Source organism: Stegodyphus dumicola, chromosome 1, assembly GCF_044657685.1.
Source record: "Stegodyphus dumicola isolate Sdum_Otavi_A_Nest chromosome 1, ASM4465768v1".
Lineage (NCBI taxonomy): Eukaryota > Metazoa > Arthropoda > Arachnida > Araneae > Eresidae > Stegodyphus > Stegodyphus dumicola.
The window spans coordinates 80,723,921-80,738,371 of NC_140768.1; the positions used below are offsets into that span (position 1 = coordinate 80,723,921).

Consider the following 14,451-nt stretch of genomic DNA (forward strand, 5'->3'; position numbering starts at 1 on the left):
CAAGACGGCAAAGCCCCTCACACACAGCTCACATTGTCCAGGACTGGTTTTCTGAGCACGAGGATGAGTTGTCCCATCTCCCCTGGCCACCACAGTCACCAGACCTGAATATTATCGAACCTTTGTGGTCTACATTGGAACGGAAAGTGCGTTCTCTTTATCCACCGCCAACATCGTTATATGAACTTGCCACCGTTTTGCAGGAAGAATGGTATAATATTCCCTTGGCAAGCATACAGGAACTGTATTTATCCATTCCGAGAAGACTGCAAGCTGTTTTGGATGCCAACGGGTTTCCTACACCATATTAAGCAAAGAAACATGTTTTTTTAAAGGTGTTTCCATATTTTTGTCCAACCCCTGTATGTAAGATACAAAATACGTAACTCAAAATTATTATATTTTAGCAATAGTCTTTTTAATTCCTCATAGTAATTTGGTTGCATCCCTTTCCTTGAATCTAAACTGCGTCATTCAAAAATTAATCTGAATTATTTTATCTGCAGTGCGGTTAATCCTGTTTAATCACTGTTCAAAACTTGAACAAAGGATTTCAATTCTATAAATACGCTTTGCTGAAGTGCGCAGTGGTTTTTCCTGTCTTCCTCTCGTTGTGCAAGCGCGGCGTTGCTTGCTTCTCCGTTTTATTCATTGTCTCGAAATGTGATAAGTTGTGTATAGAATTGTGGGGTGCTTCTCACACCCATCGTAATGTATAAATGGGAGAATATGTGTCCTTAAAATCTTTTATCAAGGGGAAAAAAAAAATTAAAATTAAATAAACTAATAAAAAAACGCGGTGCCACTAAAAAAAAATTAGTAAACAATAAAGCATGTTACCGACAGTAAAATGAACTTTTTTGTTGAAAGCGTTCGTGAAAGACGTAACTGTAAATGAAAAAAAATTAACGCGGAGAATTTTGTTGCAGAAACATAAATTTCACACCAAAATTATTAAATTTAGTGCCTTGATGCCTATCTACATATATAGTAGATAGGCATCAAGGCACTAAAATTTGATCTAGAACAACGTTGCTTAAATTTGATTCCTATAATAATAAATTTAATAATAGGAAATACAGTTGAACTCCGCTACAAAGATCCCTGGATAATAAGGAATGAACCTTTTGATCCGCCCAATTTCTTGTACTTAAAGTTACTTTCTACTACTATAGCTATACTGAATTTCCAAAAGCATGAAAATCGGATATAACGAACTCCATGGATATCACTGATTGAAATTCTTATTCTTTTTCGTATTTTTCCAGATCTTCTGGAAGTTTTAACGAAAAAATTACTAGCCCTTAAAACTGTTTCATGTTTAAGATGGTAGGATTCACGTTTCACATTACATCCGTAAAGAACAACGCCTTCACATTGCTTTTATATTCAATCCGATTTTCCTCTTTGTTCTAAACAAGACTGTACGAAACAGGTGCGACACCCAATCTAAGATGACCAGGACACAACAAGAATCGTAGGATATAATAGAGCGTTTGGTATATGATGTACGTAACTATCAAACTAACAAACTTAAACCGGTTCCATACAAGTTCATTGAGTTAAATTGTCAAACAGAGCTCTGTTCTAGGCTGATACTACGTTGGAAATGTTGAAATTTTCGCTATTCATATGGAAAAGTAGCAGACCTTACAGTCTGGTTCGTCTTTTAGGGAATTAAAATCTTTTATCTTTATCGATTCTTTTTGTAAAGGCTATTTAAAACCTTGATTCTACCCTTCGAATGGGAGTTTTTCATTCTTTAGATTTCTTCGAAGACACAGGAAAAAATTTAATTTTACAAAAATCTGTCTTTACAAATTTAAAATTTAGCATCTGACTTTAAAATTTTATATAAAATATAATAAAATTTTAAAAAATTAATTTTTATTTTATTTTATTAGTTTCATTTTAATGAATTATTGTAATTTAACATAATTTTTATTAATTAAAAATTAATAAAATGAAATTTGATTTTACAAAAACAATTGAATCTTAGCCATACTTGAGTAAAATTTAAGGTAAATTTGTCAGCCTATTTTGTTATTCTTTTATAGTTTTGTGAGATTGCCTGCTTTTCTTATCGAATCGGATATAGTGAACCGCCGGCTATAGCGGGACAAACTGCCGGTCCCTCGAAGTTCTTTGCAATGGGCTTAGACCGTATTTACCTTCTGCTGCATTCTTGCTATTCAGCATCAACAAAATAATTGCGCGATGATATTTCCTACTGTAACTGGAAAATTTTATTAAAATTTCCTCTCTAACTGGAAAATTTTATCTCCCGTACTAAGACAATCAGAAGATTTAGGCATAGAGTTTTTGTAGGGGTCTGTAGTGTTTACTTTCCTTATTTTTACGGGAGAAAAAACACGACTATGAATAACTGTAGTTGACCTGGAAGCTCCTGGAGCCCTACCCCAAGTCTTGTGCACCAGTGTGATAAACACGCATTGCTCCTTTTCAGATATTTTCTGGTGTTTCTGATGCTTACCTTTATGACAAAAAAAGGGGGAGGGTAGAGGGGATATTAGGTACGTAGTATCAATACTAGTCTCGTTAAATGTTAAAAGAATTATTATACTGATATAAAAAATGTGTCTTCCTAACATTGCGATTCAGATTAAAAACGGAAAAATGGCAGAAGTCCTCTCTTTTGGGTACGTTGTAGGCTCTAGCTGAAAACAAGATTACAGAGGAAAACAAAAACTACACTTAAACTCAGTAGCGCAACAGCTACTGAGTGACCCATGGCCTGCAGTGCCCCGATATCTGCTTTGGGCCTCGGAGTGCATTAGACAAGTGTCTCCAAGCGAACTCGGTGCTCATTTTATCCACCCACTCAAATGAAAGGCTGAGTCAACCTTGCCCAGTCCGGGGATCGAACCCGGCAACTCTGATGCAGCTGCACGACGCGCTAGTCGGAAAAAAATCGCGGACGAAATCATCGCGGAAAAAACGACCCAGCATCGTACAGATCATCGTGGGAGGTAAAACAAAAGCGTAATCACATGTGGCTGATCGTTAGCTCAATAACAATAGCTAATATACTGTTTAAGAAATGGAACAGACTGCTCATCACTGAACATGGCAATTTGCTACTGAATGTTAACGAAACTGTAACCACATAAAATTGTTAAAACTCCACGCTCATTAATTTTTTTTATTTCAAATCGATTTATTTTTTTGTTTCAATGCAGGATTTTTTACTATATTTGATGGTCGTTTCAATAAATTTCTACTTTGTGATTATTAACAGATAGATAGACATATAAAATAGGTATATATTATATGCAGCAATATTTTAATATTTAGTAAAATTTTTGGAAGAGGAGTCGTTGATATATTTTTTCTTTTATTTTTTAGAGAGGACGATGGTTTCTGTTCTTTTTATTATTTTAGAGGGGACGGTGGTTCAGTAAAGGTTGGGAACCTCTAGTTTAAAGGCTGAAAACACGTCTGCATTAATATCATTATGCGATGATTTGTACGCTTTATTGTTTTACGATGATATTTTATACCACGGATGTTTCAGAATTTCTGTTTCTCTTTGCTTTCTATTCTTCCCCACAACAATGTTTTCTCCATTTCTCAAAAACCTTATAAAGCACACATTTGAAACCTTGAATTTTTAAGAAAATTGCAGGATACTTAGTTATAACGGATACTGACTAAATCTATGTTCGTTAAAGTGACAGCCGAATAGAACTATTTAAATGACCAGAGTATAAAATAATATATCTGATAAATAATTTAAAAGTTCTTTTGATTATACCAGAGTTGCCTATTCTTTGCCCCCTTCCAAATAAAGAATTCTATCATTTTATTTCAAATGCAGAATTAAACTTAATTTTTACATCATTTTCAAATTTAAGGACATTATTTACAATCAGATCAACAATCTACGCAATCATGTTGCTGTCTCTTACGAGGCTTTACTTAGAATTTCAGCTTGAAAGGTGAAGTTCTTTCCTCATTGCGAAAATGATGGCAGTCGGATAACAAAAAGATGTTGCCAGATTATGACAATAAAATAAGCCATCTGCCTTAAATGACCAAAAAAGTAAAAATTCAAGGTCAGGTTACCGATAGAAAGATGACCCTAAATAAATTCGACATGTTTCTCTATTTTCCACGCCGAATATTTTATTACTTTAACATCCATTTTCCTCAATGCTGATTCATGTAACAGGAAAGTATACACTACGCAGACTGCGATGTCTCAAAATGAAGTAACTTATATTAATTACATATAAATCATCGATGGGTTGTCTGCTATTCAGTGATGAAATTTCCTTTTGCGAAATTCATCGTTGTATTTAGTTGTTTTCATTTTCGTTTTCTTTTTTCAATTTTATTCCTGTAAATAACTAATCTCTTTTTTTACTCGAATGCTGACATTTCGAGAAGAGTTCCGATCGAGCGTGTTCAGCTTTTTAGTCGTTTTTTTCCCCTAAAATTGTCAAATGAAAATAAAATACTATGAACTTAATGAATATATAAATGATTGAATATTATTACGTTAAATAAGAATAAATGAATATTATTACGTTGTATTAATTAATTGGTTCTCAAAGTTTTAAATCCAACAAATTGTGTGTTATAACACTTAAAAATCGATATGTTACAGTTAAAGTGTACAATTCAGTTATTTCGTAGAATACCTAGTTATTTTATTAAATAACTGATAAAGTTATTTAAAGTTGTAATGAATTATTAATTTCACACTTTGAATAGTTATTTCATAGAATAACTATTATGTAAATTAACTAACGATAGACAGTAAAAATGTAACAATTAACTAAATTGTACAACATACAAAATGTTAATTATGAAACATATAAAATCATTTGTTACAAGAAGGATTACTAAAATAGCACTTGGGATTGCATAGAATATTATTTCAGAAGGAAATACATTTTTTGTTGATATAATGCGTTTTACATCGACCCAAAATCTTTCACCGGCATCTAAACTTTGACCTATAGCAACCGACCAGAGCAATTTCTCTATAACCAGCATTACTTCGATCTTAATTAGTTTTCATTCTCAGATGCTGAATTATAATCAGAATATACAGTGGAATCTCGCTATAACTAACATGGCTTTTAACGAACTCCCACGTATAGTGAACGAACCTTTTCTTTCCGTCCAGTTTCCTATATTCAGGTAGCCCTCCTACAATACGACATCCTGTAACATTGTTTTGCTATAACGCGATTCATAAATTGCGGGAACCCTCCTACAATACGACATCTCATAACAGGGTTTTGCTCAAACGCGATAAGAAAATTGCCCAAGAAATCCCAATAACTTTAAACGAGCTCCACGCGAAATTTTCCATATCGATCAAAGCACCTATACATTCATTTAACAGGTAAGAATCCTTATTTAGCAAGTCCTGCCAGTTGTTTTCCAAGATTTGGTTCTCCTAAAAACAAATGTCCTCAAGGAGACGAGCGACGTGGTAGAGAGCGACCTTCGAATCCTTAACTGATAACGGAGCAAAATAGTTTCCTTCCATGATCTTTAGAGTATAACCCAATAGAAATAATACACAGTCTTAAGAGTGCACAGTCACCAGATAACAATGAAGATACCTCACTATCGCGGAAGGTGAACAATATAAAGTCACAGTAAGAGCTCCAAAACGCACAACCTACAGGTTCGGCTTCCAACATTCGAATCCTCATCTCCATGACCTGAAAACAAAAGTGTCTCACACTGCTGGTCGGCAGTCTGTGTGAACCCACGGTTGCGTTAAAGAATAACTTTTTCGTCTTTAAGACATCAAGTTTCAGTTATGTCCGATAAAAATAAAAAACCACGTTTAAGAGGAAATTTATTTCTTTAGAAGGAAAGATACAAATTTTGAATCGTTTTTTAAAGGAAGAAAAACATCTCAAATTAGAAAAAGTCTTAATTTGAATGCAGTCAGCGTCCGGACTATTGAGAAAAATGAAAAAGAAATAAGATGTGCAGTTGATGCAGCATCTTCGACATCTGCAAGACGTGCAGCTTGCCCACAGGCGCCAATGATTGGAAGATGTAAAAGGCATCCAGCATCTGGATTGATGATAACTCTCAGAAAAGAATTCCATTGGATGGTAGTATCATTAAACAAAGAGCACTCAAAGTTTACAAACACCTTAAAGAACATAGAGAATCTCCTGTCAACTCAGAGTTTGTGGCAAGTAAAGTAGGTTCGAAAATTTCAGAAAGCATTTTGTAATTCAAAGCATAAGAATTTAAGTCGGCTGATCATGAAGCAGTTAGGACGTATCCAGAAAAATTTCAACACGTTATAAAAGATACACAGCAGATCATGTTTTTGATGCCGACGAAACTGGGCTTTGGTGGAAAAAATGCCCTATAGAATCTTTATAGCGAAACAAGAAACAACTGCACCCAGATTTAAGATGTCGAAAACTCGTCTAATGCACTTTTATGCAGTGATGCATCGGAGCAAAACCCTTGTTAGTTTATAGATCTTTAAATTCTCGTGCACTCAAAGGCGTAAATCAAAACAACTTACCGGTATATTGGAAAGAAAAGTCCAAGAGCTTGGATAACTGGAAATTTATTTAAAGATTGGTTATTTAAATTGCTTTGTGTCGAACGTTATTCAAGACCAAAAAAAAATTGAGCTTCAAGCCGCTGTTAATATTAAATAACGCTCCATATCACACACAAGATTTAAATCATCTCATCGTCAAAGTACTGTTCCTATCACCTAACTTTACTTCGTTGCTCCAACCATTGGATCAAGGTATTATTTATACCTTTAAAACGTATAACATAAGAAGATCATTACAGTGGATTTTAGACGTAACCGATTCAAAATCAATTAATGTAATGGAAGCTTGGAAGAAATTGTCAGTCAAGCACTGTATGGGACTGGGACATCATATCTTTGCCGCTGAAAGAACTGAAAACATCAACGTTAAATGCGTGTTGGAAGAAGATATGGCCCTCTTCAGCTGAAATAGAAAATGTGCGAGAATCGTCAGGAAATGAAATTGGTGGCATATTAGAACTTGTTTAATCAATCAGAGGTGACGTTTTTGCAGAAATGGCTATTGAGACGTTCAAGATTTATTAGTGGAAGAAGTTGACGAAGCGAATTTGATGGAAATGGCATCCGAAGCTGCAAATTAAATCGATTCTGAGGACACTAGTACTGATGGAGATTGTGCAGTTAGTAATTTAACATTAAAAAAAAATTAAAAGAAAGCCTTAGCAGAAAAATCTCGAGTCATTTTTCGTGAACGCAGAACCTTCCGCTGTGTAGGTAGTACTAGCTATATACCGAGAAATTTACAATGACGCGGTAAAATCTAGCAAGCAAAGTAAAATTACAGGTTTTTTAACGAAGATGCAAGAACTTTAAATGAAGAAGAAAAGTTTTAAAAGTGAACGGATATCATTCCACCGAAAAAACGTTCTGAATATACTGAATAGTGGATGAGGGTGAAATTTATTAAATAAAACAGCGTTAAATAAAAATAATTTTTTTGTGTGTTGTACATATATTTATATTTTTAATAAAAATTAAGTTGCTTATGTAGAATTTAAAAAAATGTTTTAAATAAGTTTTCGGAATAACTTATTTAAAACTTTTATAATAGCTAAAACTTTATAATAACTTTTTATAATAGCTCTAGATCTCATTCAAAACAGTTTCACACAAAACGGCATTTTCTAAGAATCTAACTACCTTGTGACAGGAGGGTTACCTGTACTTAAATTTATGTACAGTATACGTCCGAGATTATAAAAATAGGACATAATGAAGTGTATTTTTAAAGACGTGAATTCTCTTCTACTTGCACGTGGGCAGTTAGACCAAAGAATTCTTTGATTCTGCAATTCTCTGGTCTGCAAAAGGTTCTTTGGTATGATAAAAGAATTCTTTAGTTCTTCTAACCAAAGGATTCATATTCTTTGGTTAGAGCTTCCATGTGTTTCCAGAAACCCACGTAGTGAAATTTCAGAAATGTTCTTTCTAGCTAAGCGTTGATGTCACGAGGTCGGGTCAGCTAAGCCTTGATGATACAGTTCGAGTGAAATGGGTTCCTGCATTTAATCGCTAACCCGGAATAAACAAGATGTCGATTTTCGAACGCATTTCTTTCTAACAGTTCGTTGTGATGATTGAGCACAAGGATAGGACACTAGCAGTAATTATCAACACACGACTAGCTCAGTAATAGTAACGGTAGTACTTAGAATAAGTCCGAACGAGACAATAAATTCAGGTACACCTGACTGACAGCAATTGACGAAGTCGAAGATCGTGCACAATTACATTGTAAGGATTATGTTAATTTTATTAACAGTTAAATTTTAAATTAAAGTTCCTTTCCTGTCAAATTCTTAACTTCAACTTACTACTTCCGGCCAGAACGTACTTTTGGAATCTTGTTGAATATTTAATGAGAACGAGCGGTATTTAAACCACGAAGTTACTTACGGAGGCAGAGAGAATCAGAGTTTCTGATTTACGCGCGTCTGCCTTTTTGGCCAATCTCTCCCTCAAAGCTGTTATTACGCTCGGCCGTACTCAGGCCCTTGCTAAGCTTTGTAGTCAAATAAGTTAAGGGGGCCAACTCGTTTTGAACCTTGATAGCTTCGGCTATTCTTCTTTAGTTAATCTTAGTTTAGTTTAATTCTTAGTCTTTTAAGTTCAAGCCCAAGTGCGGGCTTTGCTTGTACATTCCCAGGCGGAGTTTTGTTAAACCTTATTGAAATAATAAAGGGTTAGTTACCCTTCTATCTTGTTGTTTCTTGTCACCGAACTAAAGCGATTATTCGCTTATCAGTTCTTAGATTCTTCACTTCCAACATTAACTTAAAATTCCAAAGTGAGGAATTCTACAACATAGCAATTATAGGTAATCGAAAAAAGAAATGCCAAATATTGCAAACACAGAAACAGTTGTAACAGGGATAGGTATAACTAAGAAAGGGGCCATGTCTGTGTGGTATAGCCAAAATATGGATTTTACAGTGTGAAACAGTAGATACAAAAATTTATAGTACAGAAAAGCAATAAATGATTGGTATTTTTTTTTTGTACAAATTGTGAGTTGCTAAATTAGCTTAATTAGGGCGCATTACCTAAGCCGTGTATTTGTATCTTATCTCAAAAGGTTACTAAATTTTCTAAGTTCTGTGATTTTGCTCTTATAAATTGATCTACTGAGATTGAAGCCAAAGAGACTTTCAACTTCCTTCATTATTTGTAATAGTAACTCAAAGATGGTAGAGTGGGTAGAACTATGAATTTCAGGCCCATACGTCAAATTCTGACTAGTATTGTTATCTGATATATTTCAATTTATTTTAGAATCGGCTGCAGCAGCAGCCGATTCTAAAATAAATTGAAATCGAATCGGCTGCAGTTGATCGGCCGATTGATCGGCCGTTGATTGATTAAATTGAATCGGCTGCAGTATTTTCCGTATTCTGGGTGTTCGTGTTTGGATAGTTATCTGACTGGAGTGCTTGGGCAAAACTGATGCCTGGTTTAACAGTTGACGTTCTGGTAATTTTTCTGTATTTCAAGAATTTTGGACAACCCTTATACGAAGTTACATGAGAGCCAAGGCAGTTTGCACATTTAGGAATATCAATGTGGCTCTTCCCACAATTGCCAGTTTTATGGAACAATAAGAATATCTTACGACGCCTGTAGTGTACTTCGGTAAAACTGGCGGTCCCTCGAAGTTATTTCAATTATGCATGTGCTGCAAGTATGGTGTGCAAAGATTTCAAGCTTTCCGTTACTTGAAGTTTGAGTTTGCATTATGTTAATTTCCATTAAAAACGAACATGAATAGAGCATCAGAAAATCTATAAATTAACTTAAATTTGATTAAGTAACTTGAACTTAAAGTTTGATTCTATTGTATTTTTTTTTTCAAAAATTTGAAGATACATATTTAATGAAATTTTATCCGTTCTTCTCCAAAAAATAAATAGTTTCAGTTACAAATATTTGCACCAAGAATAATCGCTTTATTTGGAAATATATTCATATGTAAACAGCATTTTTTCCACAGATGAAAATTAATAAGAAAAGAACATGATTGATCGATGACCATCTAGAATCCGTGATGACGATTATCTTTAGTAATTTCCCTCAAAGGCTACAAATTTTATCAGATTCGAAACTCCAACTGTCAAGCTGTAGTGAAAAACAAAGAAGTTTATAATTATTTACGTACAAATTTTGTTTATACGTCGAAGAAAAATTCCTCATTAGATTAAGAAGGTTGTTATCATTTATTCTCAAATTTTATTCCACTAGGTAAATTTTCTCCAAAAGCTTAGGAAGTTTTCATAATTTGTTTATTTTTATATTATATTGAAGTAAATTATTTAATGATTAATTAAACATGCTAGAATTATTTGAAAGAAATATCAGTCAACGAATTTAAAATTTAGTTGTCAATATATTTGAATTGGAAAGTGTAAACAACAGAAATGTCTTACCGATGCCAAACTTTAGATTTCAGGTATAGCATAAATATAAATTTGATATTTTTTCTTTTGCGATATGATTGATATTATTATGTATGTTTCGATAAATATCTAGCAAGCGAAATTATTATTATTATTATTATTATTGTTAATAACGTATTTCATTTTGTTAAAAAAAATTCTGATTCGGAAGTTATTTTTAAATCGTGCAAGGCCTATATGCAGTTTTAGTTTGAGACCACTCTTATAACATGACCATTCAACCAAAAAACGTAAGTGGGTTCTCTGACTGCATTCAAGTTCTTTGAGCTGCCAGACAGAGCCCTATTAAAGGCTAATGTTATGATGGAAATTTTGAAATTTTAGCTATTCAGTTAAACAGAAAGTAGTGAATCACATGTGCCTGTAATTTTTCAATTGATTCTTCTTTTAGGGAATGAAAAGTTTTGATCCTTAGAGGTTTGTGCTGCTTGAATATAATTCTATCCTCCGAATAGGAATTTTGCAAGACATAAGGTAGTCTTTATAAAGGTCAGTCTTTAACCGTTATAAAGTTTTTTTTATGTATAAAAGTTTCTTTATAAAGATATTTTTTTATAAACGGTTCTTTATAAAGGTTATTCTTCCAGAAGGTCTGAGTTGCTATCATACGTAAGTTGTTACGTTATTTTCTGACACCAGTTGTTACGTTATTTTCTTCCTTCACGTTCGTACGGGGTTTGTAGATTTGGCGTGAATAATGACGACACTACTTGATGAAGTATCGAAACACACTTTATTTAGCCAATATTAATTAGGATAGCTCCAAAATCACTTTTACAGTCGTCGAAGATCTACTATAAACACACTGGAAAAATCAGCGACACAGCCTTCACACTGTCAGGCAATAACGGTAGAGACAGCTTCACTGCAAAGCACCAGAGTACAGCTCCCGACTCTGCTCGGTCGTTCTCGGAACTCCACGTACTTTTGAGATTCCCCACGCTACAACTCGCGATGCACTCGACGACACACACATCACAGCTCTCGACTCTTCGGTTCAGTCGTTCCCGGAGCATAACATACTCTCTCGACGAACTCGAATTTTAGTAAGATGCACTCGACGACCCTCTCGGCGCTCGCTGCCCGGCTGTGAACTCGATCGACTGACTAGATGAGACACTGACTCGATACTAACTAGACACACGCACACACTGACTCCAAGTTCCGCTGGATGCGCCGCTGATTAACTTGCAGGATTTGCACGTTTTTTCCGGCTGTCTGAGTTAGTTTCTATAGAGCGCTGAAAGTAGGAGAATGCATGAGTGAGACCTAAGTCAGGATTGCAGATGTTGAGAGAGCGTGTTACCTTGTCACGTGAGGTGTGAAGTAGTCGTTGATACGTTGTGAGATTTCAGGTTAGAAATGCTGAAGAAAACATTAAATGTACAAAATTGCGGAAATAATTACATAAAAGGGAAATTTTTCTAGTAATCATCAGAGTAACAACATATGGAATAAACCAAATTTCATCACTTAATACAGTCTAGCAGTCCTGTAAGTTGAAGTTCGGAGTCCATGATAACGTGATGGGGGTGGTGTAAACAGAATCATGTTTTCATTATAACAGTCGAAGATGCTTCAAGAAAGAAAATATACAATAATTTTAGTAAGAGTTATAAAATAACAGAATAAATGCAGAACAAATGTTAACACGAAATACATATATACAAATTCAAGATGTCTATGTCAGAGCATACTTAGAATAAGCAGTCACATATCACGTGAGCGGAATCAGGCATTCTGATTCGCTTAGCTTAAACTTGTCCAAAACTGATGAAAAGAGTAAAATAATTAAATAATGGGTTGCAATAGCGATAAATCACTATTTTCCCATATTCTTCAATATGATAAATATAAAGAACATCAGAAATGTCAGTCCTAAAAATGCAGAAAGTCCTACAGCAACACACACTGACTGTGGATCAGCAGGGTTTGTATAGCTTTTAGCTTGTGTTCGAGAACATTCTGCGCTAAACCGGTAAGAATTCGTTCCAGAAAGTTCTCCAATCGTCCATGACATATCACCAATTTTTTATCGCCAAATGGACGATTTCTTGCCAAATGTGGCAACCCTGCCTTCCCTTGACATTTTATAGAAACCCTAAACCTGCTTTGCGGGGAAGCTATCTCACCGCGCTTGTACATTTCGTAACAATATCGTGTGGGAAGTAATTGTGCTGCCAGTATGCATTTGATAAGACACTTAGATGGCAAAATCATCTTTCTTCTCCATATTTTCCAGAAAAGCAAGATTCTCGCACATTCTTACAACAAACTCTCTGCACCCTTTTTCTGAGTCGCGAATGCATCGCTGAGCGAGTTGTAAAAGGAAAGCTTCTGCATTAAAGATCAAGAAGATATTATTCTAAACGCACAAATGGATGCAGCGAAATCAATATCTGCCAGAAATATAGTTTATACGAATCTACAGCTGATGTCATATGAAAAAATCGAAAATCTACAATTTCTGCTCCTCGAAAAAAATTGAATGCGAAGAAAAAGTAGAGAAAGGTTGAGCACTGAGGTGTTGAAGAAGCATTTCTGGAATGGTTCGCCATTCCGAGAAGCCGTAGTCTGTCATGGTAATCTGAGTAGATGCTTCAGATAATGACAGATGAATTTGCCAGACATCTTGGAAAGACTGGAGGGGGGGGGGGAAGGAACACTAATTATGCACAATAATTGCAATTAAATGCTAATATGATTTTCTGTGTAAAACTAGATTTATTATTTACTTCTTTTGGTAGATGTGACAATCATAATCCGTTTTTTTCCTTTAATCAATAATCATCATTCAATTTTTACACATTTTTATGAGATAATTCCTTTTGCTTATCAAATCAGATATACTGAAACTTTTGATTGTTTGAAGTTCTATTGCATAACATTTTGGTAGAGTAGACTTTACCAAAGACATATTGGAAATTACTCCTATTTGGTGGAATAGCTTTTTTTAAAGACCAAGATCTATAACAGTAACATTTTTTTCACAACAAAAGATATTAAATTTATTATTTTTAAAAAGGAATTGAACAGCCGATTGGTTGGCTGTCTTACTGTTAAATATCCAACTGTAAGTGTGTAATCAGCAGAACGACCACTTACAAGCTTGCCTTGGCATGGGCCGAACCAGCCGAAGAACCAGTTTTTTACAGAAAAACAAATACAGGTGTAATATAGTAGACAATATATAACTCATTTTTATAACAAATATTTTCAGATTATAACATTAAAGTTTTGAAAACTGTAATTTTGAAATAAACAAATTTTGTAAATTCATTGGTTTTATAACGAAAAATGTTAAATTCGGCAGTTTTACAATAGGAGATAATGCACAGCATGCATGGTGAAAGATGATAAATGATTCTCCCAACAGAGCTCATGTATGCACATTAAAATGTTCATTAAAATCTCTGAAGAGATAAGTCGATGACATGTATGAAAATATTTTAATCACGGATACTAAATCGAAGTATATTCTTTTAAGAGACATATTGGAAGCTACAACCTTCTGGGGGGAACAAAAAGTTCTTTTTTAACAAAGGATAATAAATTAACTGTCTTTAATGATTTTTCTTGGATGGTAGTCACTACACTTTCACTTTACTTACGTTTTTCAGAATGTTAATTAAAAGATTCTATACAGAAAGCGTACATGATGAAAATATTTCAACGGTCGATATTAAAGTGTCCAATTCTTCTTTTTTCCCCCGGAGACCTGTGTAAAATTACAATGCTGTCATCCAAACCAAGATCCACGGCAGTGAGTATTATTAAATAATGAAGATGGTAAATTCATTGGCTTTAATGAAAAATGATAAACCCACTGGCTTTATGGCGATAGGTGGTGCATAAAACCTATGATGAAAGATGGTAAATTAGTCTGGCCGAGTTGTAACGAACATACATTTGCATCAGAATGTT

The 14,451-nt window shown here is 34.3% G+C and overlaps 1 protein-coding gene across 4 annotated transcripts in view; it reads right to left on the reverse strand.

Annotated features, from left to right (window-relative positions):
• LOC118195619 (protein Tob1-like) overlaps window positions 1-14,451 on the reverse strand; it is a 241,902-nt gene that overhangs the window by 181,855 nt on the left and 45,596 nt on the right. For 3 of the 4 annotated variants that reach the window (XR_004757398.2, XR_015041177.1, XM_035353965.2), the window contains one exon: window positions 11,242-12,103. The exons of the other annotated variant lie outside the window; for it this stretch is intronic. Coding sequence is in view for 1 of the 3 variants with exons in the window: in XM_035353965.2 (XP_035209856.1) it covers window positions 12,001-12,103 (103 nt within the window). In the remaining 2 variants the exon portion in view is untranslated. Of the gene's footprint in view, window positions 1-11,241; window positions 12,104-14,451 lie in introns of those variants that run through there. 4 annotated transcript variants of the gene reach the window in all.